The 27,307-nt window shown below is 44.4% G+C and overlaps 1 protein-coding gene across 1 annotated transcript; it reads right to left on the bottom strand.

Annotated features, from left to right (window-relative positions):
• Window positions 1–545: 545 nt before the first annotated feature.
• Stip1 (Stress-induced phosphoprotein 1) lies at window positions 546–25,889 on the bottom strand. Its single transcript, XM_084584501.1, has 9 exons — window positions 25,754–25,889; window positions 19,826–19,952; window positions 17,603–17,705; window positions 16,799–16,919; window positions 8,897–8,993; window positions 6,299–6,460; window positions 3,896–3,999; window positions 3,453–3,616; window positions 546–900 (listed from the first exon to the last, which is right to left on the bottom strand). The coding sequence occupies exons 1-9, from the start codon at window positions 25,778–25,780 to the stop codon at window positions 828–830; spliced, it is 978 nt and encodes a 325-aa protein (XP_084440627.1). The 5' UTR covers window positions 25,781–25,889; the 3' UTR covers window positions 546–827.
• Between the last annotated feature and the right edge of the window lie 1,418 nt (window positions 25,890–27,307).

Below are 27,307 nucleotides of genomic sequence, written 5' to 3'. Positions count from 1 at the left end.
TATTGGAGGGGTGCCAAAATTTCGATCTGGTGTTAACATGCACCACACATCGTACAGCACACGAGAGATTTCGATTCCGCATAATTGGACACAGTAGTAGACCGCCCAATCACTGCACTACCGTGGCGGGCATTGAATAACGTACCTTATACTGACGCTCCGAATCCCTGCCTAGGAACTAAACACAACACACACATCTTCAAATGCAGTACCATTATTAATCCTGGCACATAAAAGGAACGTTGCTGTACTATGAGATCACCCACTATTCCTACCCTAACGCTTTTTTTTTTTTTCCCATTGCCTAGTCTAGAGTAGCAGGCCGGGGTCAAAAACCAGCAGAACTCCTTTCATTAAACAGCGCAAACAGCTAGCATGGTTCATTCCGTTCGAGCGCGAAGATGTCTGGTGCCTCGGTTGCGGACCCTCGTATGAGCGACGTTGTCCCAGATTCTGTTGGGTCCTCAAGTGAAATTTCGGGTGCATCTGGTAGCAGTGACTCCGAGGATTAATGGAGTTCATCAGACACACACACACACACACACTGCAAAGCAACAGTCTTTTAATATGTCAAAAAACGACAGAAAAATAATAAAAAGAAACGAAACACGAAGTGAGACATGTGTGTGAATTGTACAGAAAAAAAAGGGAAAAAGAAAGGCACACAAGATTGCAACTCGTGTAAGAAAAAAGTGGCCTCCAGTGACGTTAGGGGCGATGTCAGAGTCTCAACAAGACTGAGCGGCATTTTTTTCTCAATGTCCTATCTTGCGGCAATATGGAGGCAGTGTTGTTCCTTGCTTCACATGACTCCTCCGATGGCCCCATCAGCGGATGGCAATAAGCCCCGACTCCAAAAGTTTCTGGATCTTGGCTGCAATGTCTGGGTTCTTCAAATGCCTAAGATGAAAAAATAAAAATAAAACCACAAAGTCAATGTCACAACATTTGCACAACGCACACTGAGTGTTAAAGCACTACATGATTGTGCAATTTACTGGAGAGGGACAGAACTTCCTTGTGCACATAAGCTTGCGCATGAATTTCTTCAAGAAGCTTTGGAATAGCTTAAGTCTATAACTGCCTGTATTTGGCAAAGCACAAAATACTATTACTTCCTTTCTTTCCAGTGGGCTTTCAGAATGAAAGCTGTCAGGACTGAAAATTCCTTCAAGGGCAGCACCATGATGACCCTAGAGAAACAATCCTCAATACATAAGACCGAGGTCAATTTTCAGTCCTAATTAATCTTAGATTAAATGGCACATTTCTCTGCAATAAGTTGGGTGCTCACTGAAGTCCAGCATAAAAATTTAGCTGCATTTATTCAAGCAATTTCAAAAACGGGGTTTATAAATGATTTACAGGGCCCAGAGTGGCCCGGGGTATGAAGATGCCGTAGTGGAAACCGTAGGAAATTTCACCATTGGAGTCTTTAAAGCGCACTGAGATTGCATGCTTCTTGCCTCCACTGAAAGGCAGCCTAATAGGCTAAAAAACGTTTGGTGTCAAGTGCTGTAATGTGGTGGGTCATTGCAACACATGTACAGAGTACGTAATGAGATTAACTGATGCTATTGCAGTACAGTCTGAATACAATGCTAGCAAATAAATTTTGGTTGCAGTGCATTGCATACAACACTGCCCAGAACTTGGGGTGTTGTCAACACCCTGCAGTACTGCAATTGACACCCACTTCAGACGACAAGTGTGGGGAGCCATGACCACAGCCACCATTGTTAACCCCCTCTGTCTAGGATTCCGGCTACACTTGAAATCCTACCTGGACAGAATGCCAAGGCCATTTTGGCTTTAGAAGAGAATTGATTACTTTTTCAATAAGCAAACAAAAGATGGACATTACGAAAATTCTTTTTATTGCGAAAGCAATACTACGCCAGGTCTAACCGCTCGTCGCTGTGTGCCGTGTCCGTGGTCCCCTTGGCAGGAGCTGCCAACTTGGGTCCCCCGTTTCACATGGGACAGTTATGTCAGAATCAGCCTGCCAGGACCCTGGCATTCACATTACCCCTATAGGCCACTAAGGCACGTTCATACAGCTGGGTTAAAGCGGGGCTTTATATGTGGGCTGGGAAAGATGAAGGAGAAGGAGGAGGAAAAGAAGAAGGCTCGGTCACCCGCAGCTAATGCTTTCGCTCCATATCCGGTTCAGCAGCGTTGAAGAGGGGAAAAAAAAATTCTCTCGTGTTATGGAATATTTTATTCAAGGGCATTGTAGCTGCACTTTCATTGTAGAAACAGCTTTAAACGAGAAACTAATTATTGGGCTGAATATGTGTTTTTAACAGGAGAACACGACCATAATTCAGCGAGCGTGCAAGTGAGCGGCATGTGTTTTTCTCAAGTTCTGGAGCCATACCAGTCATTTTTATGAAAAATGAGGGTTCCAAACACATGCACAAATTTTCGAGTTTTTCGTAATAGGAGAAAATTATGTGCACCTGAATGGGCTAGGGAAGACGCACATAGAGAAACGAAGATTATCATTAAAAAAATTTCAGTTTTAAACTGACTGCTCAAGGAACCCTGACCCCCCCTTCATAAATAAAAAATTAAGAGCCTGAAATAAAACTTGGTTAAAGCATTTCCGGCAGCTACAAAAGGCACAGATCCGACCCATCTTCAAGAGCTAAGAGTCAAATTGTGTAACTGTCGACCATTGGGCTCACGCGTGCCAGCAGGCCTATGCCTCTTTGGTGCAGTAGCTCTAATACCTGCGCCCTGAGAAAAAGTGCACATAGAATAATAAGAAAATTCACTGCAAGCGGATTTCGAACACAGGCCGAGGCAGAGAGATCAGCTACTGCGTAACACCACTACTCCACCTCGGTAGCTGGTTTCATCATGTGCTAAGCTGTCAGTCTTTTACATCGTGCTTTGGATGTTGTCTTCGTTTCCATCTCCTTTGAAAAGGTTATGCTAAACACTAGATTGGTTCGGCTTGGTTTATGTTAGTGTCCCAAAGCAACACAGGCTATGAGAGACACCATATTGCAGGGCTCCAGAAATTTTGATCATCCGGTGTTCTTTAATGTGCACTGACATTGCACAGCACATTGGCTCCTTGCCTTTCGCCTCCATCGAAAAGCAGCTGCCGAGGCCGGTATTCGATCCCGCATCCTTGGGCACAGTAGTCGAGCGCACTGCACCACCATGGTGGGCTTAAACACTGGAATGGGTGGTATTCATTGTGAATGTGTCTGTATTCTGACACCTTGCCCACTGGTGGCTCATGATGACGAAGATGTTGGCATCGCCTATGTGCGTTTACGTCTGTTTTCTTGCCCTATTGATAGCCGTTTCAGACAAACCCACGTCAACACAGCATACATGTGCCTGAACAGGCTGTGCCTGCTTTCTCGGCTTTGCATGGTGTGAGAGATCTCGGATTGTGGAGGGCGGATGTGGTAAGAAAATGTGAGAGTGCTCACTCTTGCAACGCCTTGGGGTCGCTCTGCATCTGTTCCAGGATGATCCGCATTGCTGGGTCGCCCAGGATTTTTTGCACCTCAGGGTCTGCCATAGCGCGCTTCCGCACCTCCTCTGGATCCGCATCGGACGCCATCAGGCACCGCTTGTACCCGTCCACAGCATCCTAGAGAAAAGACAGCACCAAGAACGGGTTAGCAGGAAAGCCGGGGCATCATAGACCCAGAACAACAACTCCACTACAGTTTTGTCTTACCTGGACACCTTTTTACACTTTCGACATTCATGCCTGAGCAAAAAGCACATTTAAGTCTAAAAATTTGAATACGAATACCATAACATATATTAAAAAAAAAAAAAAAAGTTCTCCCCAGAACGTCTTCAGCATTTAGGAGAAAGAAAATAGAAGGGTCAAATGGCAAGCAAGCGAACACTGTCTACACACCTGGTTGTTGGGATCAATCTCTATGGCTTTCTGGAATGCTGTCAGTGCTTTGGAGTGCTCCTTCATGGCCATGAGAGCCATTCCTTTCCGCACGTATCCTTTCACTGCACCGCACACAGAGGAAGAAAGGAAAAGAACACATTTAGCACAACAGGGATGCGCCGCTTAGTGTCAACTATGGAGATATCAATAAAGACTTGGTGCTTCCAGCCCTTTCGTGACTACAAAAGCACAGTTCAGTTCAGTCGTGTCCGACTCTTCGTGACCCTATGGACCATATCACGCCACGCTTTCCGGCCTCTCACTATCTTCCTAACATCACATAACTTCATCTGCAGTGCCTAGAGGATGCCATCTAACCATCGCGTTCGCTGCCTACCCCTTCTCCAGTGACCCTCAACCTTTCCCAACATCAAATCTTTCCTCTCTTCTCATCAGATGACCAAAGTAGCTGAACTTTAACTTTAGAATATGACCCTCCAACGAGCAGCCAGGGTTCGTGGTCGACAATATCGACTGATTTGATCTTCTGGCAGTCCAAGGAACTCTCAAGAGTCTCCGCAGTTTACAATAAAAGCAGATGGTCATCGAGCAATGCAGGTGAATGTAAAGTTCTTCAAGGGTCCCTAACAGCCCCAAAAGGCGGCCTGCTGCAGCCCATTCATGAAAAATAGACTTTGTGATGAGCGATGCTATTGACCTGAGAATCCTTGGAGCGCCTTTGTCAGTGCAAGCATACACATTACACAAGTGATCCAGTGAACATACAGCAGACTCCCTTTAAGGTGAACTCTGTCAAGATAAATTCTTGCTTAAGACCTTGCATGCAGCAATCAATAACTTTCATGGGAGACTACGCCTCATCTGTAAAATGTTAGCACAGCACTTTCGAGCTACAATGATTTCAAGTTGAATCACATTTTATTGACTTGACCTTTTCCTACAATGGTTTCAAGTTTATTCATGCTTCTTCCATATTTCAGACGCATATTTGTAGTCTTTTTCATATTTTTTTCACTTTCTGGCCTTTTTCTGCATCATTTTTGCACTCATCTATTTCATCCGGTATCTCTCCTTCAGTAGGAGTGAACACGAGCCAATGTACCCTTGTTTTGCAACCATTCCTTGGATTGCGCAGGCAATGACTAAGTTTTTGATGTGTTATCTTTTATTTCAAGAGCCCTTTACTTTATCATGTAGTCCAGTCTGCGTGGTATTTATCATGCTTGATTTAAAAAAAAAAAAAAAAAAAACAGTTGGTAGCCAGCACCAGTCCTGTGTTTGCATATATTCTTTCATTGCCATCTTTTCCGCACTTTTTTTTTACTACTTAACCACAAACCAACTAGCCCAGGCAAAGCCTTGATACTTCCGAGGAAAGAAAGCAAAACATGACAAAAATGGTGTGTACTGTTCCGTTTTCACACATGCTGTGCCCTCCATATTATGATTATGGTCAGTCGGCTAACGACTTGAAGAAAGCTTTGAGAGAAGGCTGACGTGCTGACCAAAGTGCGGGCCGGCCAGCATTCAAAAACAAACGACTCTCAAGTTTGCCAATGCAAAAAGTGACCTGGCAGCTACTGTTCGAAACAGTGCCGATTACTGATAGGTTACAGAACATGACCAGTTTGAAAAGCAGCTAAAGATTGCCTGGACACTTTAGTGCAGTGACAGACTGGGCAAGAGGTGCAAGTGCATGATGTTTTGCTGGTGCGAAGAGTACTATATCATTCATAGTGCAATTGAAAGTCTAAATTGCAGTATTTTTTTTTTCCTACAAAGCCATTTCATTCATTTATTATTTAGGAAGTATTTTGACACATCCTGCATGTTCACACTTTATTTTTGGAAGCACTTCTGGCAAGATGAACAATTTTCATCGTCCCTTGGAGCTTGTCTTATTGGAGTCTACTGATAAGTGTACATATTAATATAGATTCAGAGACCCACTGGGAAGAAAAGCCAGAACATATGCCTATAGCCCTTGGCTGTAGGTTTTTTCTGAAATCCTACACAAAGTCATACGTCTTTTATTTATTTATTATTATTTTTTTTTTTTTTAAGAAATAACCACCTGAAATCAGGGGCTAAATCTGACTAAGAATTTTTGCAGTTATGTGCTATCCTCTACTTCGCGCCAAGAAAAAATGCAAAACGAAGCACCAATGCTGCGTGCATGTGTTCACACAATGCTCATTTTTTGCCTGCCCTTCACATCTGGGGACTATCGTGCTTTGTCCTAATAGCAGTCTTCTCCTTGAAAGCCCGTGAGAGCTTAGCAGTGACCTGTGTCCCCACACATGCATCCTCGCGCCAAACTTGCCAACGCGCTTCAATCCAATTACCAGCCTTTGCCAACACTTGCACAGCACTGAAACGCATCAGAATGGGCAGACATACGAAAGTCTGGGTCCAGCCGGATGCATGCCTCGCAGTCCTTGAGGGCCAGCTGGAATTCGGCCAGCTTCTGGTAGCAGGCTGCCCGGTTGCTGTACAGCCGGGCATCATCCGGGTTGCGCTTGATCGCCTCTGTGTAGTGTCGCACTGCCGCAGGGTAGTCGCCTGCGCACAACGCCGGGGCTTAGTCACCACGACTGTCCCTGTCACTGCCTTACACTGTGGTAGGGCAGGCAAGAAATCCAAGAGGAGTCTCTCTCACATGTTCTCCTGCCTGAGGACAAGCTAGGGTACCTCAGTCGTAGACCAGTTCATTTTAGCCAGGCATACAAGATGAGCTGCTACCACGTCAGAACTAAACAGGGGCAAAAGACCTTAGGTCCGGAGTTCACAAACTAGGCTTTGTGGAACAGTTCCTAGAAATGCTTTTCGTATTCTTCGGCCTCCACTTTCCCTTTAACTCATTATATTTGGGAAACGAACCACGGTGCAGTGGCTTACAGCAGCCCATCTCAGTAGACACCCGATCATAATTAATCTGGACATTTTTTTGTTCCAGGTCTTCCATACCTTTTTCTGCCTGCATGTCAGGCAAGAACTAGATGGAAGCAAAGACACAGTGATGAGTCTGTATCTTCTGAAAGCCACTGGAGTTCCCTCCATCCCAGAGCCAGGAAGGTTACAGGGCTCGATTTCTAAACAAGGATTTCCTCGTTTAGGACTTGAGCCCAACGGACTCGATCCCAACAAGTTTAGGACTCTAGCTCAATGGAAAAAGCCTTCCTTGCACTGAGCAGAAAGACAAATTAAACAACGCAGAATTACACCAGAATCCTTGCCTGTACGTTTTTGCTGGAATGGTTGCGACTGACTGACATGCTCCGGACAACGTCCATGAGACGTGACTTGCTAGGCCCTCCATTTTTTGAGGAGGTGAGCTTGCCCTGCCACATCTGAAGGGGCAGAAGATGAGTTGGGTAGTCTTCTCACCTGACAATTTGGCAGCAGCCTGCCTTTTCTACCTGGTGTTGTGCACAAAACCACACAGGCGGCAAAAAACCACAAACTGCATTACCATGCAAAAAACAAAAAACACGATTCGCATCATATCTACAGCTATAAACTTAAAAAGCGCACCTATAACAGGCATTAATACTCATCTCTCATGTACACCCCCTTCACAATAAGCATTAGATATGAAACCAAAATAAAAATTTACAGTTTTAAGAATTAATTCTTTTCACTGTCCTGATTCCCTAAGCGGATCACTGCAACGGTGGCATCTGAATCCTCAAACTCTGCTAAAATGTGCGCGAAGGCTGGCACAAGAGCCACTTCAGTTGCAGCCCAAAACTGCCTCACATCTACGGTTGGCTGCAAAGCAAGCAGCCAAACTAAAGCAAACCGATGCCACCAACACAAGCTCAGAAAAAGCCAGCATCTTGAGCTTCCCGAACCAGACCTCCCGCCATGACCCCCCGTGACCCCCGAGAACCAAGGGCACAGGAAAAGCGAGGAGGAACTGGTAGCCAGGGAGCCAGTCAGATGACGCGCATGGTTTTCATCACGGCTGAGGGTGGCATGATGGACTACTATTGTTTCATTCCCAAGACAATAAAATATGTCTGGAAGAGGGCCATGAAAATTACATCAGCAGCGCACTGGGTATTAAATAAAAAAAATGACCATATTTCTAGTAGTGCCCCTCTACTTGTTCCTGCTTGGTCCTTCGGCTAAGAGGAAACAAGAGATCAACAGAAATAAAAAAAAAAAAGTTAAAAAAAATGGACCGCTGTCCAAGGATAGGAGCAGCTGTGGCTGAATGGAATAGCTGGCATGGAGGTAAGAACGGCAAAACAGTGCAGTCTTCTAAGTGCATTCCCCATTGTGTGCTACCTTTTCCTCTGCTCAAGGTGACCTTCACCATCAAGAATCCCTGCTGCAACAATAAGGCATTGTCCTCTTTCAGCCTATCACATTCAAGTCACTCGGAATTTACAATGCAGCCCAGGATATGTCACTGCAAATTCTGGGCACTCCAGTGTTTGCCCTGGCTCTCATTGCAGTGATCAGAAAACCTTTGAACTGTGACCAGGTGGTTCAGCCCCTTCCTGTTAACAAAATAATGATTCATATGAATAAATGCATATAGCTATTCCAGGACACATAATTATGGCTCCACTGCAGCTGGAAAACTTTAAAGTGAACATAGCAACCCATTGGAAAATATGAAAAAAAAAAAAAAAAAATGCTGCCCTTACATAAGCAGGTATGATAGATGGCTTCCTTGAGGTGTCAAATGACTGTTTAGGCAGAAGAAAAGAAAATTTTTCTAACATGTGCACGGTGCATGGAATGCATGGAACAGCCAGCTGTACTGCTCCCCGAGGGCCATCTTGGATAGAAAACCACAGCTATGCAATGTTGAGACCTAATACCTTACACAAAGCCAGATATGTCACTTTGCTGAGTCCCTTCTGTCTCCCCTTAGGACGGCAGTGAAAATGAACCCGCGAAGTGAACAACCAACCAGAAGCACAACCCCAGCTTTCTTTGTTGACAGCACCTAAAAGAAAATTTCCAATTGCTTTTGCGACTGACCTTTCTGGAAACAAGCATTGCCCAGGTTCTTCTCTTCTAGGGAGATCTCTGGGTTGATGTACGCTTTCCTCTCCTGCTCCTTTATGATTTTCTCTACCTGCAAAGTAAAGAAAACGATTTTTCTCTCTGGCGTCCATAACTCTATGCTTTATCCTGTCAACAAGACTGCCAATCATCCCATCAGCAGGTAAAAGTCAATCTCAATTCTTTCAAACCATTTACTCCTACCTTTTGTCAACTGTGGCAGCCTGGAGCAACTACACAGTATCACAGTTTACGGCACTACATACAAACCTGAGGCGAACAAGCAACACACTGAATGATAACAGCCCACTAAATCTGCAATACTACTATATATGCGCAATTGTTGAAGGCACAGTTTACAGCTAGTGCAGCCAATGAAGGTTGTAATCACCAATTGGTAGCTTTTCACAACATATTTTGTGTGAACCATATACACTAACTGAACCGTGACTCAGTTCACACACAATAGTAAACAACTGTAGAATAGGGCGACACTCTGAACTGTGTGCCAACCTCATTAGTAACAGAGGCTTCCCTATGCAACACACCAGGATAAGAACACTGTAAAAAAAAGAAAATCCTTGTTCAACAACTACTACTTCTCTATGGCACACAGTGCAAGAGTGGAAACACAAGTAAACATTTTCTTCAAGTAAGCCCTTTACCATGGGTGCCTTAAACCTTGTCTGGATTGCCAAAATTGTGATAGCAGTGAAGGGTCCTTTATAAATACTTCATTTAAATTATGCTGCAACTAGTAGAAGCTGCAGGCTTAGTCAACAAGATAAAGGAGCTTAATCTATTCCACTGATTTAGTGCAAAGTAAAATAATAAAAGGCATCAGTCCGGTGCCATTTTAACCAGAGTTTTTTATCATACAGTCGAGCCACTTATAATGGATGCAGTTATAACGAACGCTTGCTTATTACGAACGAGGGTCAAACTACCCTAAAAAAATGCATTAGACGTATGGCATTGTACCTCAGATAACACAAACAACTGTGGCAGCCCCAATTAGTTACAAGTGGGGAAATCCGGTGGCTCGCCACGTTACTACAGTCTAAAGACGTGCCCTTCCCACCTACTGGGAGAACTCCTTCCCTCAATGCGTGCATTACCGGCAGAGTTAGATCCACGGCTTCTGCGTTTCTGCTTAATAGAGGCACTTACACATATCCTGCGCTTACATGCATTATGGTAGCTTCGGTGCTGCTATCTTCTGGACAACCAAAGAGATGGGTGGTAATATACCACAAGATGCCGTGAACGCCTCGTATGCTATGCTATTATTTCATTCATAAAGCAACTGGTCAGCAGATTGTGCCTCGGCCATGAGTATATGATCACAATGGAGAGCTTATAAAGCAGTTTGATAGTGTCCGCTTTTCAGTAACAAACGTCTACAAGCAACTCTTTGAAAAATAAGTGCCACTGTTGCTGAAGTTTGCTTTATTTGGCTGAAATAAGGGAACTGCACTTATTACAAACTCCGGATATAAAGAACAAAATCTGTGTGGCCGTCAAGTTCGCAAGTAAGTGAGCTTGACTCAGTGGTGAAACTGGCAACTGGCTTCTTGTAGCAGCTTTTGCAGCAGAAGAAATCAGTTCGTAGCAGAAATTTCAGGTATTGTAGCAGGAAAAATGGCAATTTGTAGCAAATATTAGAGCATTTGTAGCAGAAAAAAAAAAAAAAGTTTTTGTAGCGAAATTTCAAATCTTGAGACGTTTAAATAAAGAAGGCTTGTTTTATTTCTGGAATCCAATCGCTCAGGTGTTTATAACTACCGTAGCCATGCAAAAACAAGCTTTCTTAAAAAGCCCCAAATTAAACAAACAGAAAGTTTGCTTAAACAAAGCAGTTTTTAATCAGAAGGAAGGCATAACTAGATATGTAACTACACTACAAACACAGTAGCCTAGGAAATAAGGTAGTTAGCTGTCTTAATATAAAAACTCTCTGTAGAAATTCAGAACTGTCGCTTTTTAAATCTGCAACTTTAAGACTATTTCTTCTCTTTGCCTTGATGACTCCAGCTTGGACAGTGCCACTGCGAGCCTTTCCTGCCCATTCCTCAGAAGGGCTTGTCCACTCTCAACGTCTGCAAATGTTTTAGACTTGACCTTTTTGAGAAAAGCAGCCCAGCATTTGTGCTCATATTCCTGGTCAGCCTGATCCCTTCCTGTATCTTCTGATCTGACCTCTTTTCTGGGTGTCCTTATTCTGTACATCAGAGTAACGAGGTGCCTTTTTCCTTCAAGACCCGTGCTCATTGGAGGGAAAGGGGTATTTTTGCAAGTCCTGGGTGGAGATTATTTCGTTTTTTTTTTCCCCCCGGTGGTTTAATCAAATAGATGCAAGGACTCTGAGTTGTTAGTCTGCTTCTTCGCAGCACACTGCAGGGATTGTGCATATGCTTTCCTCATTGTAATGGAAATGTCCAAGGGTACTTACTGACCGTATGCGGGGCTGCAAATATATAGAGTACCTCCGCAAGAATTATTTGCACACGCACCCGCCCACACACATGCGGTTTCGTAGTGGCGGAAAAGAAATAACTGCCAAGACTGAGATAATCTTCTAAAGGGCGTGTAAACGTTGACATCTGGAATTAAGCCGTGAAATTATACAAGATGTTCCACATAAGGGGTTCAACTTAAGATACAAAAGCTGCCAACAGAGTCCAATGCGCGCGCTCAGAAGCAGTCAAATCCTTAGCACTCACTCCACTGCTACTCAGGCCATACGAAAAAAGAAAAGGAAGCAAGTGTATATACTGCTCCAGCTGTGCTTTGCTGAGGGCAGTTCCAAACAGTCACTCATTTGAAACCGCATCTGCGTTGGCCAGCCTGCTCGCACATCCTTTGCACATACACACCTGCACGCACACACACAAATTAAGCGAGCGCCCAAGGCAGCTCGAAGCTGTCACTCGTTTCAACGTACTTCAACCCTTCGACGGCCAGACCGCCAGCCCCTCCTTTCACCCTCTCCGCTCATTGGACTTGAGAGATATCTTGCAGCACCCTCTCACTCCCTCCCAGTATATCGAAAAAAAGAAAGAAAAACACCGACAGGTAACGCAGAAGTGACGCAGACAAACGTCAATTTTGTGTCACGTGATTGTCCGTCCAGGACCTGCATAAATATTCTTCGGCCTTGCACAGTGTTACCAGCAGATGTCTGTTTTGGTTTCGCTGTCGGCAGAGTTATTCAGCGACTTTTAGCGCAGGCGTGGCGCAGAAGTAGGAAAAAAAAAGAAAAAAGATTTTGTAGCAGCATGTAGCAGGATTTCTGAATTGGCACAGTTTAGTGCAGCAGTTCCACCACTGGCTTGACTGCAACAGTTGGTAAACTCCACTTCAAAAGATTTAGCATGCATTTTTGGGGTGGTTATGGATAGCGACACCATCCAGAAGCTGCCAATAAAAGCTATCTACTTTTGCTGTCATTGCCTTCAGTAAACTGTTTTTTTACTTCCCCCTTAATTATCTCTACAGCTGTCGCGTCTAACAATTTTTGCTACTGCATATCTTCAATTAAACTTATTTTATTTGCCAGGAGGATGTGCGTTTATCAATAATATGAAATTTTTTAACTTAGACACGGCTTACGGTTTAGACCGAAGAAGCCACCACTATTTGTAATCATCCAAAATCTGACCAAACAGAACCGTTGTTTTCTGAAACATGGACTCCATGGGAAGATTTGCAATTAAAGGGCTCAGATTTTAATGGCAATGCTGTAGAGTGTTCACTAGGATTTGTGCCGCCTTAAATTGGCACTCAACCTCAAAGTGTCTGGTGTTTTGGGACTAAAAGATTGTGGTGTAGACTAACCCCTTCCTGCAAGGCAAGAAAAAGAACAGCATGCAGTGCCACCAACACAAGCTCAGAAAAAGCCAACATCTTGAGCTCCCCGAACCAGACCTCCCGCCATGACCCCCGTGACCCCCGAGAACCGAGGGCACGGAAAAAGCGAGGAGGAAGTGGCAGCCAGGGAGCCAGTCAGATGACGCGCATGGTTTTCATCACAGCCAAGGGTGGCAGCTTTAGGCAAGAGGCAAGTGAAGAGAGAGAGACGGCACGACACGGCTCTGGTCCAAGCTGTGGGCCCACAATGTTACTTATGAGTGTGGAACTGAGAAGGCAGCCACCTGATTAAGGGGGCACGAGGGCGTCAAGTCGCAAAAAGTCAAATTTTAGAAAAGATCAGATTTGGACTCTACAAGGCCTTTCAATCGCATCGCAAAAAAAATTCCGCCGGAAACAGCCTCAAAGTGAGCCTAAAAATAGTTTTTGTGATTACTGGTATAGCAAAAAGTTGGCTGAAACGTCCCGTGAAAATGAGAAACTTCCGAATGCCAATAACTCCGCGCGCATTCTCCAATTGCAGAAAATCTGGTACCACTGGAAAGGTTGTTTCATCGAGTACTCCTCATCGGAACCATGCGTCTACGATAAACACCAAACGCACAAACGTTGAACAATGTGAAGGCTTCTGCAGGGCCACTACCAGGTGCTTATTGGTCGCGCTGGTATCGTGGTGCTCAGCGCACCTTGTGAGTGGCAGCTCGAAAGCGAGTCATTTTATTGCGTTGTCTGCTCCCGCTTCATTCTCGTGCGCTTTTGTCAACTGCTTGGCAGTTTGCAGATCCGCGGCTGCTGTTGTGCATTTTTCATCAACCCCTCTTATGTGCGAGGTGTTTGTGTGCCAGCGATGCAGCGTCACTGCAGAAGTATACAACGAAGTATGCATGCTGTAAACGCAAATGCAAGCCTCTCATCCCGAAAAAGAAGTGGTCGGCAGCAAACGAATTGGACGAACCGAGAACTGGATTCGCATAAACGCCTTTCAAGAAGTATCAGCGCACCATGCGGTCCATCCAAAAGACAAAGAAATGAAAACAGTGAAGAAAGCGACAAGGATACGACATTCTGTTCCGACGCGGTAAGCACCAGTGAACAGAAGTGTCCACGTGCACAGAAAACCTGCCCACTAATGCAATCGCGCGGCTGCACAGACGTGCAGGTGCACTCGGTGAAGATCATGGAGATGTGTCGCGAAAGGCCAACCTGCACTCGGCACCAATGACAGGAAGTGAACCCGAAGACCCGGCGTTGTCAATTAACATTCACGTTCGTGCTGCTATGCCAGCTTAGGGAAAGCTCCGTTTTCGCAACGATGGGTGATGCTGCTGCAGTGCCACCTCCTCAGCACAACTGCGAACGTTTGTGTAACTGGAATTCCACCACTACGTGGCACCTGTGCCCAGAATAGATTCCCAGCAGTGAATATCAACTAGCCGCGACATCGCGATGCGAAAACGGAACTTCCCGCGAAGGGGGAAGTTCCGTTTTCACGATGGCGGGTGATGCGTTGCCAGGTTTCCAGCGAACGTTTTTGCAACCAGGTTCGCACAATTCAGGTGCACCTGGAATCTTGCTCTGCGCCCTTATAAACAGCCCATAAGAAAGTGTGTAATGTCCACGATACAGTACTACAACACCGAGGCACTTTAATGGACATAAAGTAGCTGATCAACTTTAGTGTCAGTTTTTTTTCAGAAGTGCTTTTTCAACCAACTGTCCTGCTTGCAGAAAGCGTAGCATGACTATGGCTTGGATTTTCATGAGGGTTGTTGCACTGTATTCCTTGCTAAATTATGTATGCAGTCGTATATACATTTTTGAAATGTCATCTATTTTCTATATTTAACTATTTTATTGTGGTAAAAATGAGTGCATTATGAAAGCACGGATGTAATGTTCTCTAAGAAAAAAAGTCAGGCTGATAAAAAGATTTGAGCAATGTAAATGCATACACTATTCTTATGGCTAACCTTAAAAGCAACTGCAGGCTCCTACCCTGTTTGGTCCTGCCAGGCTTTCTGCAAGTTTGGTATAACGATGATGCATATAAGAATTTGTGATGTCACAACTTGAGTTATGTTAGTGAAACTGTATTTATTCATTCAGTGCAGTTACCAGTAAGTGCGCCAAATTTCATTGCTGTACTCCAACAACTAAAGAATTTCACCTTCCAGCCCCACGTCCCCCAATTGAAGGGAAGGGTCCAGTTCTTTGTAATGGCACTGGGAAGGCATGTTACCAACTGCATCATTCTACTTCTCCCATTACAGTCGAACCAAAATATAATAAACTCGGATAAAGCAAATTATCATCAAAATCATCAGCCTGACAATACCCACTGCAGGGTGAAGACCTCTCCCATATTCCTCCAATTGACCCGGTCCTGTGCTACTGCATCTACTTGACCCATAAAAACATCTTAACCTCATCCGCCCGCCTAACTTTCTTCTGCCCCCTGCTACGCTTTCCTTCCCTTGGAATCCACTTTGTTACCCTAAGCGACCATCGGTTATCCTCTCTTCGCACTACATGCCCTGCCCATGCCCATTTCTTCTTGATTTCCACTAGAATGTCAGTAACTTGAGCTATTTCTCTGACCCACTCTGCACGCTTCCTATCTCTTAACGTTACCCCTAACATTTTTCGTTCCACAGCCCTCTGAATTGCCCTCAACTTAAGTAGAACCTTCTTTGTTAGCCTCCACGGTTTAGCCGCATAGATGAGGACAGGTAAGATGCAACTGTTATACACTTTCCTCTTAAGCGATACCGGTAAGCTGCTAGTCATAATCTGAGAGTGCTTGCCAAATGCGCTCCATCCCAATCTTATTCTTCTTATTTCCTTTTCATGGTCCGGATCTGCGGTTACTACCTGTCCTATGTAGACATATTCGCCTACTACTTCCAGTACTTCGCTACTTAATGTAAACTGCTGTTCCTTCCCGAGACTGTTGAACATTACCTTAGTCTTCTGCATATTAATTTTCAAGCTTACGTTTATACTTTTCCTGTCTAGGTCATCAATCATTCTCAGCAGTTCATCCTAAGAGTTACTTAGCAAGGCAATGTCATCAGTAAATTGCAAATTACTGAGGTATTCTCCATCTACCATTATCCCTAACTGCCCCCATTCTAAGTTTATGAATACTTCCTTTAAGCAAGCTGTGAATAGTACTGGGGAGATCGTGCGCTACGCAATGCAATGCACTGCTGTGATAATGGGAGATCCTACAGTGCAGCGCCATAGTAGCGCAGCTTAAAAAAAACTGATGACAAAGGTCTTATTGCAGCCAGCTGCACAAAGCCAGGCGACAGAAGAGCAAAATCTTTTAACACCAATTTAACACAATATATTAGAATTTTGGCCGAAATTCTCAGCCTTTTCTTTTGAGAAATGATCCTCGACCATAACAATGCTCTATTTCATTAAGTGATGATGTCAGCACTAGTATTTGTGTCTTTTAAACAATTTCAAATTTTTCTTTCCGTTTACACCTCCTTGGTTCCCTGTTCCAAGGCAACTATTTCATCTCTTGAGAGATTCGTGCACAGTCTTTGCCAAAAACTACCAGTCTGCATGGTCTGCCCGGCAGTGGAGCCCTGAAGGCAGAAAGCAACTGGAAAGCTAAGTACTTCTTGCCACAGAAGTGATTTAATGCGCAGGGAGAGACAAGTGCTCTAACACATGGAAACCAAGCAGCTTGGTTGCCACTGAGAAAGACTGCGTCTACACTCTTTCCTTCACCACACATGCACAATTATTGCATGCACGCAAAACATGCATCTCCAAGTAATTTCCCAGCTCGCAATAATTTTACATCCAACTACAATGGGTGGCTTGAAAGCAAACAGCAACGTTTCCAATAAACGCCTTCATTCCAGTGTCTTTCCCTGAAGTGCCGACTCCACCCTCTGAAACCAATTGTATTGGGTCTCATACAGCAAGCGTTTCAACATAAAAAAAACAAAACAGGAACGACCAGCAGTCACCACAGTTCATTCAGCCTACCTCGCTGAGCTTGGTGAGTGTGTCCGGTATCCGGTGCTCGGTGAGCGACTTCTGATAGTAGGTCCTAGCATTGACATAGTCCTCTAACTTGACGTATGCACCGGCCATTCGAGCGTACGCCCTGCAAAAGGCAAAAGCAGTGCACAGCTAAGTCAGACAGTGAGAAATGTCTACTGCCCAGTTCCACCAAAACCACTTCAACGGGTTTGGCGGGGGATTGCGCCACAAAATTGTTCCATTTCCCAACAAAGGCTTTGTTCTGTCACCTCATCAGCCTCAATCAAGGAATTAGAACCAAGGTGTCAAGAACAGCTACTTTGGCTTAAAGTCACACCCTCTCATTATACGGACAGTTTCGAACAACAATTGAGTTCAGAGCTTTTGACAGCTCCACGTTTCTCGCGACACGGCTCGACCAGCCCCTCCACTGCTAGTCCTTCAAAATACTCTCATGAGAAGCAAGATGTCGAACTACACCTGCAGTGCCACCAACAAGCTCAGATAAAGTCAGCATCTCGAGCTCCCTGAACCAGACCTTCCGCAGTGACACCCGTGAGCCCATCGAGAACCGAGGGGCACAGAAAAGGCGAGGAGGAAGTGGCAACCAGGGAGCCAGTCAGATGACGCGCATGGTTTTCATCATGGTTGAGGGTGGCATGACATGGAAGAAAATGTGCTCGTGCCCCCCAGAGGTTGCAGAGCATGCATCACAAAAGCTACAGTGGAATTGGAACAGAGCCATTACATTTCATAAGCTCCCGTCTTCACTATGGGCTGGTGAAAGAGAACCCTGGCAACACTCACTTGGCGATAAGTTTGAAGTCTGCCCGGTTCTCACGGCCCACTTCGATGGCTTGGTTGCACTCTTCGATGCACTTCTGGTAGTCCTTCTGCTCAAAGTGGACGGCTGCAGAGACAAACACCACCATAATCGACAGGGCTGGGCAAGATACTTCAAAAAAGTATCTTTGATACCGATACTCGATACCTTGAAAAATCCTATTTCCGATACTTATACAAGATACTGAACCGAAATCATTTCCGATAAGGATACTCGATACTGTATCTTTGATACACCTCTGCAATCCCAATGTGATAAAGGCGGTAATATTATTAGCAAAGCTGGAAAATGTTACCATGTTTTCTAGACCTTTCAGTGGTACCATATCGCAGTTTTTGTTTCTCTGAAAGGGCTTAAGTTCGGCAGCACAGATTTATTGAAGCTCCGCTGTTTGGGCAGCTGGTTTTGTCAGAACTTCACATTGAATTGAAGCCATGGTTACAAAGCTTCCACAAGCAGCCTAGCTAACAATCTTTAAGCTAGTGTTCTTCATACGAACCACCCTGTGAGCACTTGGGTACATACAATTGAATCTGGAATTTCTTTTATGGCTTTCCATTTCGTATACTACACGGTAGTTACCCGATGGCCCCCTCCGCTTTCTCTTTGCTATAAGGCTCAGTGCTGCGTGTGCTTGGGGAACTGAGCAGGTATTTTGATATTAGTGCGATAGCAGACTTTTGAAGCTTTGTGAAGCTTTTGAATATGCATGGCAATACGAATCTGGACATCCTTATGGCAATTCTATGACTCAAATCAAACCTATGGATCCAAAAAAATATGCAGCTTTAACCATTTCAATTCTGCTCTGGCAAGAATATATCTGTTTTAGGTAAGTTGTGTGGATGTGCATTTTAATGGTTTGTCGGCAATGCACCCACGACCTGAAGACTAAGAGAAACAGCCAAACTTTGGCAACCCTGAGCCAGCTAGATATCGGCATGCAGTAAGTTGCAAAGCAGTGCTAGGTGGGTACAAAACGATTGTTTCTTTTAACAGTGTGTTAAAGATTTGGCAATTAACCATGAAATGTGTATAAGACCGTTTTCTGCTAAATGTGACTCGTTCAAATTCTAATTTTTTCCCCGTTCCATAGAAACATGGAACAACCTGCCCCACCAGTTTATGAATAATGTGTCGCTTGATGCCTTTTCTGCCAGCGTTGAATCTTTTTTTCAAGAAATGTCAGTCGTAGAGTTGTTGTTTCACTGCCCTCCTTGTTGTTCACGAGTCTTAACGTAGCTTTTAAATATCCGCAACCTTGATGTGTTATTCATGGTGTACTCTGTATGCTTTCCCTGCTGCCTTGGAACACTATGCCTGCTGTTTATATTTTTTTTTCCACTCCTGTCAGAGTCTGAGAAAGGCTCACAGTATTGTAAAATAAATAAATCAATAAATCACATTTTAACGACGTTTTAACGAAGCTTCCATCAAAGCATTTCCCCGGCACAACACCAGGGCTCTCGCACTACCTCTAAGAGAAGGATATCCCAGGCCATCCCAAGAACAGCAGAGAATAGCTCATTACTTCCATAGAGGGACGACTTCTGCTTAAAAGGCAACCAGCCAGCACAGAATGGTTCCAAACTAGTGCACCCACACTTCCAACACTTTTTGACCAGCGTCTCTTTCGAGCGTTTGTCATATAAATTTCTTTTGCTGTTCAGCTGTTGTAAATATATTTCTCTCATCTCACTGAAAAACTAACTTCCAAATTGTAGTCATTCACTTTATTCCTTTTAGTACTTTTACATTCTATTTATTTTTCTTTGCTTTCAACTGCCTAACGAAATGCCACGCTTTGATCACTGCTTCACTTTTAAGGCACTGAAGGAGTAATTCCTGGTATCTCGTGAGCCAATCACAAAAGAATAAAAGAAAAAACAAGGAATACACGAAAAGTGAAATTCCTAACAACAAGCCAGCCACGGTGCTGTTGGAGTTCCTTTCCTTTGTCCCTGCCTTACGCCTTATTACACAAATCAACCTTACCAAGTTAAATAGGGTGTTAGTGCACCGCCCTTAGTTCTTCATTGCATAGAAAGACCGCAGCTATTACACCAGCGTGAGTTAATAATCTCAAAATGTTTCACATGATACGATAATATAATCAGTACAGAATCCCAGCTGAGTGGGCAATCACCCATCCACAGCAAATGGCGAAAATCAAAGACTAAACGTACCAGCCTTGTTGGTCCTAAACGACATGTCCGTAGGGTCCAACTCGATTGCCTTGTCATAGTGCTTGAGTGCCTCTTCGAAGTCTCTCTTGCGATATGCAGCATTCCCAGCTTCCTTAGCTGCGACTGCCTGCATTGCACGGAGCAGATGAAAAATACAATATGAGTTAAATATGCACTTTTGCCAGCACACATTACGAAACACACCACTCCACAATTCCACAAGCATCAGCAACATTGCAAAACAAACCCAACAAAGGAAGCCTCCCCAATGCTTCTTTGGTGGTGGATTGTAAGGCAAACTTTAGCTCTCGTTCGGCCGTTCTCTTCACACCTTTAGCAGAGGTGAGTCAACTGCCTTTTCTTTTTTCGTTACTGCTTTCTCGGTGCAGTTTGAGCAGCATGCAGCTATCACCTCCATGAAAGTCTGAAACTAAATTACAAAATGTTGCCCCTGGAACTGATTTTATTTTGCTCGCCTTCACACTTCCGTTTTAGATTTTGTCCCTCGCAAAAAGCTCACAGCACTCACAAAGAAAATATTTTGGAGCAAACTTCCCAAATACAAAGGACCCAAGTTAAAGCTGGATTCCCAACCAATCAGAAAGAAAGGCAGCATCAAATCTGGCCGCCATACCATTTACGCTGCCGAAAATACTGCTGTGTTCTAACACTGAGCCTGTCTGGAGAAGATTTAAATATCAAGGTTTTGACAATCTCTTCAGATGCTCGAGCACCAAAATGGCCCATCTATGTACAAAGAATAGAGACCATATCCTTGTGTAATGTTGCAACCACTCAGTAGAGGCAATTAACCTTATGCTAGGAACCCATGCATGCCAGCCCTGCGTTATAGTAAGCGGTTGGCACAGAATGTTTGGTAACAAGGATGTGCTGCATTTAATGAAGCTACCTGCTCAACCAGACCTTGAAGCTTAGGGATGTAAAATACTAAATGTTTTGAATGCTGGAAGAAAAAAAAAAAAAAAAAAGCAAAAACAAAAAGATTTTTTTTTTTTTTTTCCTGCAGATATTGCAAACAATAAAGATGCTCAATACAAGGATATGTAGGTATGCCTCAAGCTTAGATAATAAAATGACTTATTCAAGGATTCTTATTCATATGAATGCATTATGCCTGGTGCTTCAGCTCCCCATATCTGCAGTTTGCTGGCATGCGATATAACTCAGACACGGTGCGGCAAAGAAGGTGCATATGGAGCAACACTCAACAATGCGGGAAATGGTGGCCATTAAAGGGTGGCTACTATTTTTCTCCAAAATCTCGTCTCAGCCTCTCCAGAAGCCAAATCTAATGAACCTGCAAGGTCTAGGAGTACACAGTAAAAAGACGGCAGCATCAAAGGACAGAAGCTGAAAGGCAATCCAATCAGTATGCTATTTAGAAACATTTTTAAATGAATTACACGAGAGGGCCAGAACAATTTGATCACCTGCTGCCATGAACACACACTTGATGGATAGCTGTGTTATATTAGAGTTTTGTCAATTTCACACACTAGCAAGCGGCATATCTTGACAGTTGAATATGACAAGGTAATGAGGCAAATGGTAGAAACAAAGACTGTAAAAAAATGTCGAGTGCTCACGCAGTGACCGAAAATTCTTTAAAGTAAGAGATCACGATCTAATTGCAGTTTGTTTATCATCATCAAACTTGGCACTCAAGGGGTTACAATTTCTTATAATTAAAACTGGCAACTGCTGCAAAGTTGCCAAATACCGTAGACTATACTATCTCTTTCTTCTTAAGGAAGTCAATTTGTTAGGCACAGATCTGTAGGCATCAAGCAAATAGGAGTAAATTAAAAATCCAGTTTAACAATTTTCACTGACATGCAGCTGCATACTCATGCAGAAAAAAAATAAATAAATAAAGAACACTTCCAACACTTCTTATTTAGGCCTTTCCTATAAAATGACAGGCAAGCAAGATGCAATCTCTAAACACCAAATTAGCACTTGACTTTTTTTTTTTGGGTGTACAGAAGCATCCATCCCATTCCCAATGCCTTTTTATTTAACTCACTCACACGCCCCTCAGCTCATGTACGGTTTTTGAAAACCATTTTACGTTCCCCAGAGAAATATTTCCAGCGAAAACAGTTTCCTTTAAAAATTCACTTTTTTTCGAGTGCTCCCATTACTACTTTAAGTAAGAGCATACACACACTGTCAAAGCCTATACTTCATCTCACAAGATATCTGTAGCACTGCGAAAGGCAGAGGCAACTGTGCTCCTACGCGCCTCTCGCCCCCCCAAATTGGCGGGGTGACAGTAGGAGCACGACTGTAAGTGCTCTTCTGCCTTTCGCAGTGCTGCAGATACCTTGTGAAGTGAAGTATAGACTCGGAAATTTGCCTCTGCATCTAAGTATGCTGAGCGCACTAAAATATAGAACACTATCAGTAACACATGCGCCTGTCACTGATCAGAAAGTCATCATTTTTGCCATGACCAAAGTGGCTCACAGCAGACGTTTTGGGGCAACTGAGGCCTTCAATGACAGCAGCTTTAGGCATAGTCTTGGAGAGTGCAACCCAGGAGACAAGAGACGTACACATGCACAAGAACGAAACTTCAAGCTATTATGTAATACAGATTGAGCCGCTGCTTTCTTTAGACCATGATGCACCTCCCAAGTGTTGATGGCAAGCACAATGATGCGTGTACAATTTGAGAAGACATGCTGAACATCTCTCAAGTCTGAACTTTGTCCAAGACTGACAGTAGGATTCTTCAGCAAACCACAGTCTGTTATCACACAGCATATGCAGAGTTTTGACACCTGGAAATTCCTACTAACTACTTTTTTGTAATAACATACTCTCCAACAGCAATGTGTCCTTTAAACCAGGAGTCCTGATACTGCTGAGTGCAGTCAGAAAGTTACAGGTTACAGTACATTATTGAAGGACATGTCATTGTTGTTGGGGCGTATTAAATCCTTATAAAAAAAAAACTGCTAGTAGAATGCTTTTGCCCCACTTCCCTCTATATAGCAGCATCTGTGGCATGTCCAAACCCACACTCCTCCACTAACTGTGGGAATGCCTTCACCAAATGCAGTCTGAGCCAGGGGTGAAAGCAGGCTCGAGCATTCTGGAGCAGCTTTGGGTGCAGTAATAAAGCCATTTTTGGAGCAGTTTTGGAGCAACGAAACGAGTTTTGGAGCATTTGAATTATGTTTCGGAGTATGTTTCTCAGGTCAAACGCCTTTGATAATTGCGTTTTTCTTTTTCTGAACTACAAAATCTACAATCTGATTCCTTTTTTGCACTTTCAACGGCTTTCCAACTTCACGCTTATCTCTGACAAGACAAACAGCCAAAGCATGTAAAGATATACCTATATATAACACAGGCTGACCTTAGGAACCACTTGGAACAGACCAGCAGCAAACGGAACGCTTGCTAGTGCACTTCATAACTGAACATCTAGTCTGGCCTAATGCATTTACCTATTTTTACTTGATGGATTCAAATGTCGAGTCTACCACTTTGATGCGCTTGAGCCGAGATACTAATTTGGAGTCCAGATGAATGGGCATACATTTCTGCTCCCTATCTTGCGCATATCTACCTATTTATTTAGAGTACAGCTCAAACCCCCTAAATATGGGGTATTACATAATCCTTTTTGATCCTATGTCTCGGCTTATCTGATAAATTCCTGAAAATTGCTTACTTTGTCTGCCAAAAAAGGTGCCTTCAGACCACAAGAATGCACCTTGATAAGCTTGGCGCATAGTGCCGCTCCTGCACTTTTTGCCTACCGTGGGATCACAGACTGCTGCAGCGCCACCTCCATCGCCTTGTTTCTTTGTAAACATGGAGGAGGTCAGCAGGGGTGGAAGTGGCTCGAGCATTTTGGAGTAGCTTTGGAACAGACAGATAGCATTAAAGGGTATATCATTCAGCTTTACTTCACTGCCTCCTGCCAATAGTTCATCATTCTTTGCTTGAGCAACGCTCGGGCTCATTTTTAATATCTTGGCAGTAGGCCATATGCCTTTCCAACACTCTTGAGAAGTTTCCTTGTGACTGACAGCTTTGGCGACCTAACCCACAACGCTTCAAGTATGATTTTGTCTGACGTATGCCTGAAGTGCTTCTCAGGGACAAAGGAGCTCCATGTTGAAGGCTTGCTTTCATAGTAAAAGCACTACAAAGGCGTGTATTTTTTTCAGCTGAACAAGTTTCCTAATGGCTCGCAGTAGTTTACACTATCTGTTTTGTTTGCTACTCTCTACACTGGCGATTCAAAAGGCTGAAAGGAGGTACTACGTCACATGCACAGTGCATTTTTTTGCAATTAAGAACTCCAATCACATGTGGCTCATACTGAATTCACTTGTGAACAAATGTTTATTATGCTCCATGCTCCCTTTCCTTACAAAAATTTAATCTGTATTAAGGCCAGTGCAAGATACATTATATCCGTGCCCCTGGCACTGTGCCATTGTTCCCATGCTCTGCTAAATTTGATGGAACATCAAGGCAGCCAGTTTGGAGCAGTTTTGGTGCAGGATGGAGCAGGGAAAGCAGTTTGGAGCAGAATGGAGCAATTGGTGCAGCGCTCCCCCCAAACCACTCTTTCATCCCGAGAAGATGCTTTGTGGACCATTCAACCTGCTGGCCAGGAATGGCTAGTTGACAACACCTTGCATGATGCTCAGACCTATGTACCAATGTACCATTAGAAAACCAACCAGGCGGCTTTATTTGCTTGTTCCTAATGCAGTTGCTTCCATGCATCGACAGCAAACATATCTGCTTTCAAAATGATGACGCTGCGAATCTGCATGCTCGAAAAATTGGGGGTTTATTGCAAACGCGAAAAGAGAACACTTTATAAAGCTTGTGAAGCTACAGAGTTGCTAAATAATGAGCTGTTGACGTCATGTCCATCTCGCCTACTTATGAGGACGGCAGCGCAAATGGCAGCGTTCTCACTTGTTAATGAGTTTTTCACGTTGTTTTTGCCATTTGTAAAACCGCAGACCCTAAGAAGCGATGCGCAATACAATGTTGAACTGCCGCTCGATGCAGGGGACAATAACCTCCTACAACTGGAACTCGTCCAGGCAATCACGCCGCCATCGTATGTATACATACTACATACACCGGCGAAAATGCCGTTGATTGTGCGGTTGCATATATTTTGCAGCGTCAACGGATCTCGCTCGTGCGCGTGAGTTGTATAAAGCACTTTATATAAAGCAGCCTTTTCTCGCAGGCGAAAAAAAATAAAAAATAAAAACGAAGCTTGCGCTACTGCACCACTCATATAGTAAGCTAGGTAACTCGTAAACCGCGAAAATGCCTCGCCACGTTATATTCACTACACGTAAACACATGACCCAGTGATGAAAAAAACCCCTTTATGACCTCACGTTGAGCGAGGCACTCCACCGCCCACAGGAGTGATTGCCGGTTTCCTTGCACAACAAAAACGAATACGGGCTAATAGTTTGTGCCCACGGGATGCTTATAATAAAATCAGCTCACCACCCGAGCCAAGTACGCGCGTAGGACTCCTCTCCAACGGCAACAGTCAGAACCGTGCTAGAAGACTGGTCCATGCACACAATTATAAGCCTAACGAATACACAACGCGACGGCGTGCGCGGCGAAATGTAGACTTGACGGAGTGAGAGCAGAGCGCATTTTGCGCTTCGCGTCTGCCGACGGTAACGAACGCAACCGTTCGTTGAAGTAGACGTGACTATCGTCACGAGCGATGAACGAGTTACGATGGTGAACAGCACACGGATGACCAATGATAAACTGGCGTTTAAGAGATCGCCGGCTTTGTGCGCGTGGTGAACCAACGTTTCGACTGGTTGCACTGTTTGTTGCATTCCTACATCTAAGATGCTACAGAATTTGAGGAAGCTCAGCACTTACCTCGTCGCGCTTGATGTCACCAGACATGGTTGCAGAAGACTGTAAACGCAGCTCGTCCAGTCACCGCTGCGAACAACCGGCTTCCTAATGCAGCACGCAGCTCAAAGGCGCCTTCTTCGTCGGCTTGCTTTGCTTCAACGAAAGTTCGAGAAGAATCCAGCGATCCTTGCGCTCCCTAGCGCAAACGTTTTAAAACGTATTTGGTTTTGGTTTCGAGAAGCTACAGTGCAATTTACAAAGACATTAATTTCTGTCATGAGAGAAAATGTTCTAAAATTGTGGACGTAGATCAAACGCATCGAGCAGCTTTTCATCGCGACAACGTTCGTCAGCTGCTCATTGACGGTTAGAGCGGTTTGACGCTTGACACCACCGTGCTTGGTGCTTGACACGCATATTGTGATGTGCTTTCTCCACAGCGGCAGTCGTGCTCCGATTGAAGCGAAACGCAAAATGCTGCCGATGTTTGGCATGTTACCATGTTACATTGTTCCAGAGCCACCCCCCCCCCTCCCCTACCCCCCATCAATTTCCGCTTCCCTTTCTTCATTTGATCTCTCACCTATATTTCCGATCCAAATGGCTGTCCTCACGGCGTGGTAGAGGTGTCCACCAAGGAATGAGACGAATGCAGTTACCGCACCTTTAGTTAATATGCCAGGTCCTTTTTTCTCTTCAAATTTCATTTATCTCCCGAACATGGGCCACTCTAATTACAGAATGCAGAATTTATTTACAGCTATGCACAATTATTGCGGCACAACTTAATTCTTTGTCAAGGTGCGACCTCTCTTCTCGGCACCAAAATCCAGTCTCTTCTTGCCGCATCGATCAGACAGTCGGATTCCTTGGAGCCTATTCTCTCTCTCCCGGTCCTCTTGTCCCGCCGTCTTTCCGCCGTCGTTAGCCGTAAGCGCCCGAAAAATAATTCCTAAAAATACACTCGCTGGCCTGGCTAGGGATGGTAGATGACGGTTTGGGTATCCTTTCGGGAGCAACAGTTTTCTGCGGCTGAACTCGTTACTCTTTCGCTGGCCGTCTGCGCGACGCCAGCCCGCTGACCTTCTCCCAAGTTGGAACCGTTAGAGGGAGGAGGCGTCGCCATGGCTGCTCCGTTTGCACGCGCACACAAATGCAAACGAACGTACACACACAGTCCTTCCGCCCGCTTGTTTTGTCCGTGGTCAGGGCAATGCAACCGCTTGCTCTTAACATCTCCACCGCCATTGCGTGGAGGTGTTAAGGTGAGGGGCCACTTTTAAAGGAGAATGACTTTCTCTTTGCCGCTGTCCTAACTCCTGCAGCGTAAATATATGTGCCCGATGATGATGATGATGATGATTATGATGATGATAAGAACTTTGGGATATTATTGGGGAGGAGATACTGGACGCGGGTTATACCGGCCTGAGTCGTGGCGGCACTCTTGGCGTCCAGGGGGAGGGGAGATGGGAAGTGATAAGGGGGCGTGCTCATCATGGTGCCGCTCTCGCCGTCATCTGCTTCATATCTCCAGCGCCATGGTCCGCAAGTGCGATGGAAACTAGAGTTGAG

This window comes from Amblyomma maculatum, chromosome 11, assembly GCF_055883805.1.
Source record: "Amblyomma maculatum isolate TAMU_Amacu chromosome 11, ASM5588380v1, whole genome shotgun sequence".
Taxonomy (NCBI): Eukaryota; Metazoa; Arthropoda; class Arachnida; order Ixodida; family Ixodidae; genus Amblyomma; species Amblyomma maculatum.
This window is presented reverse-complemented; position numbering and strand designations above follow the sequence as displayed.

Coding starts and splice junctions, on each gene's coding strand:
- Stip1 (XM_084584501.1), bottom strand. CDS start 25,780: ATGTCTGGTGACATCAAGCGCGACGAG. Junction 17,706..19,825: donor GTTTAGGACCAACAAGGCTG/GTACGTTTAGTC, acceptor TTGTCTCTGCAG/CCGTCCACTTTGAGCAGAAG. Junction 8,994..16,798: donor CACTCACCAAGCTCAGCGAG/GTAGGCTGAATG, acceptor TTTACTTTGCAG/GTAGAGAAAATCATAAAGGA.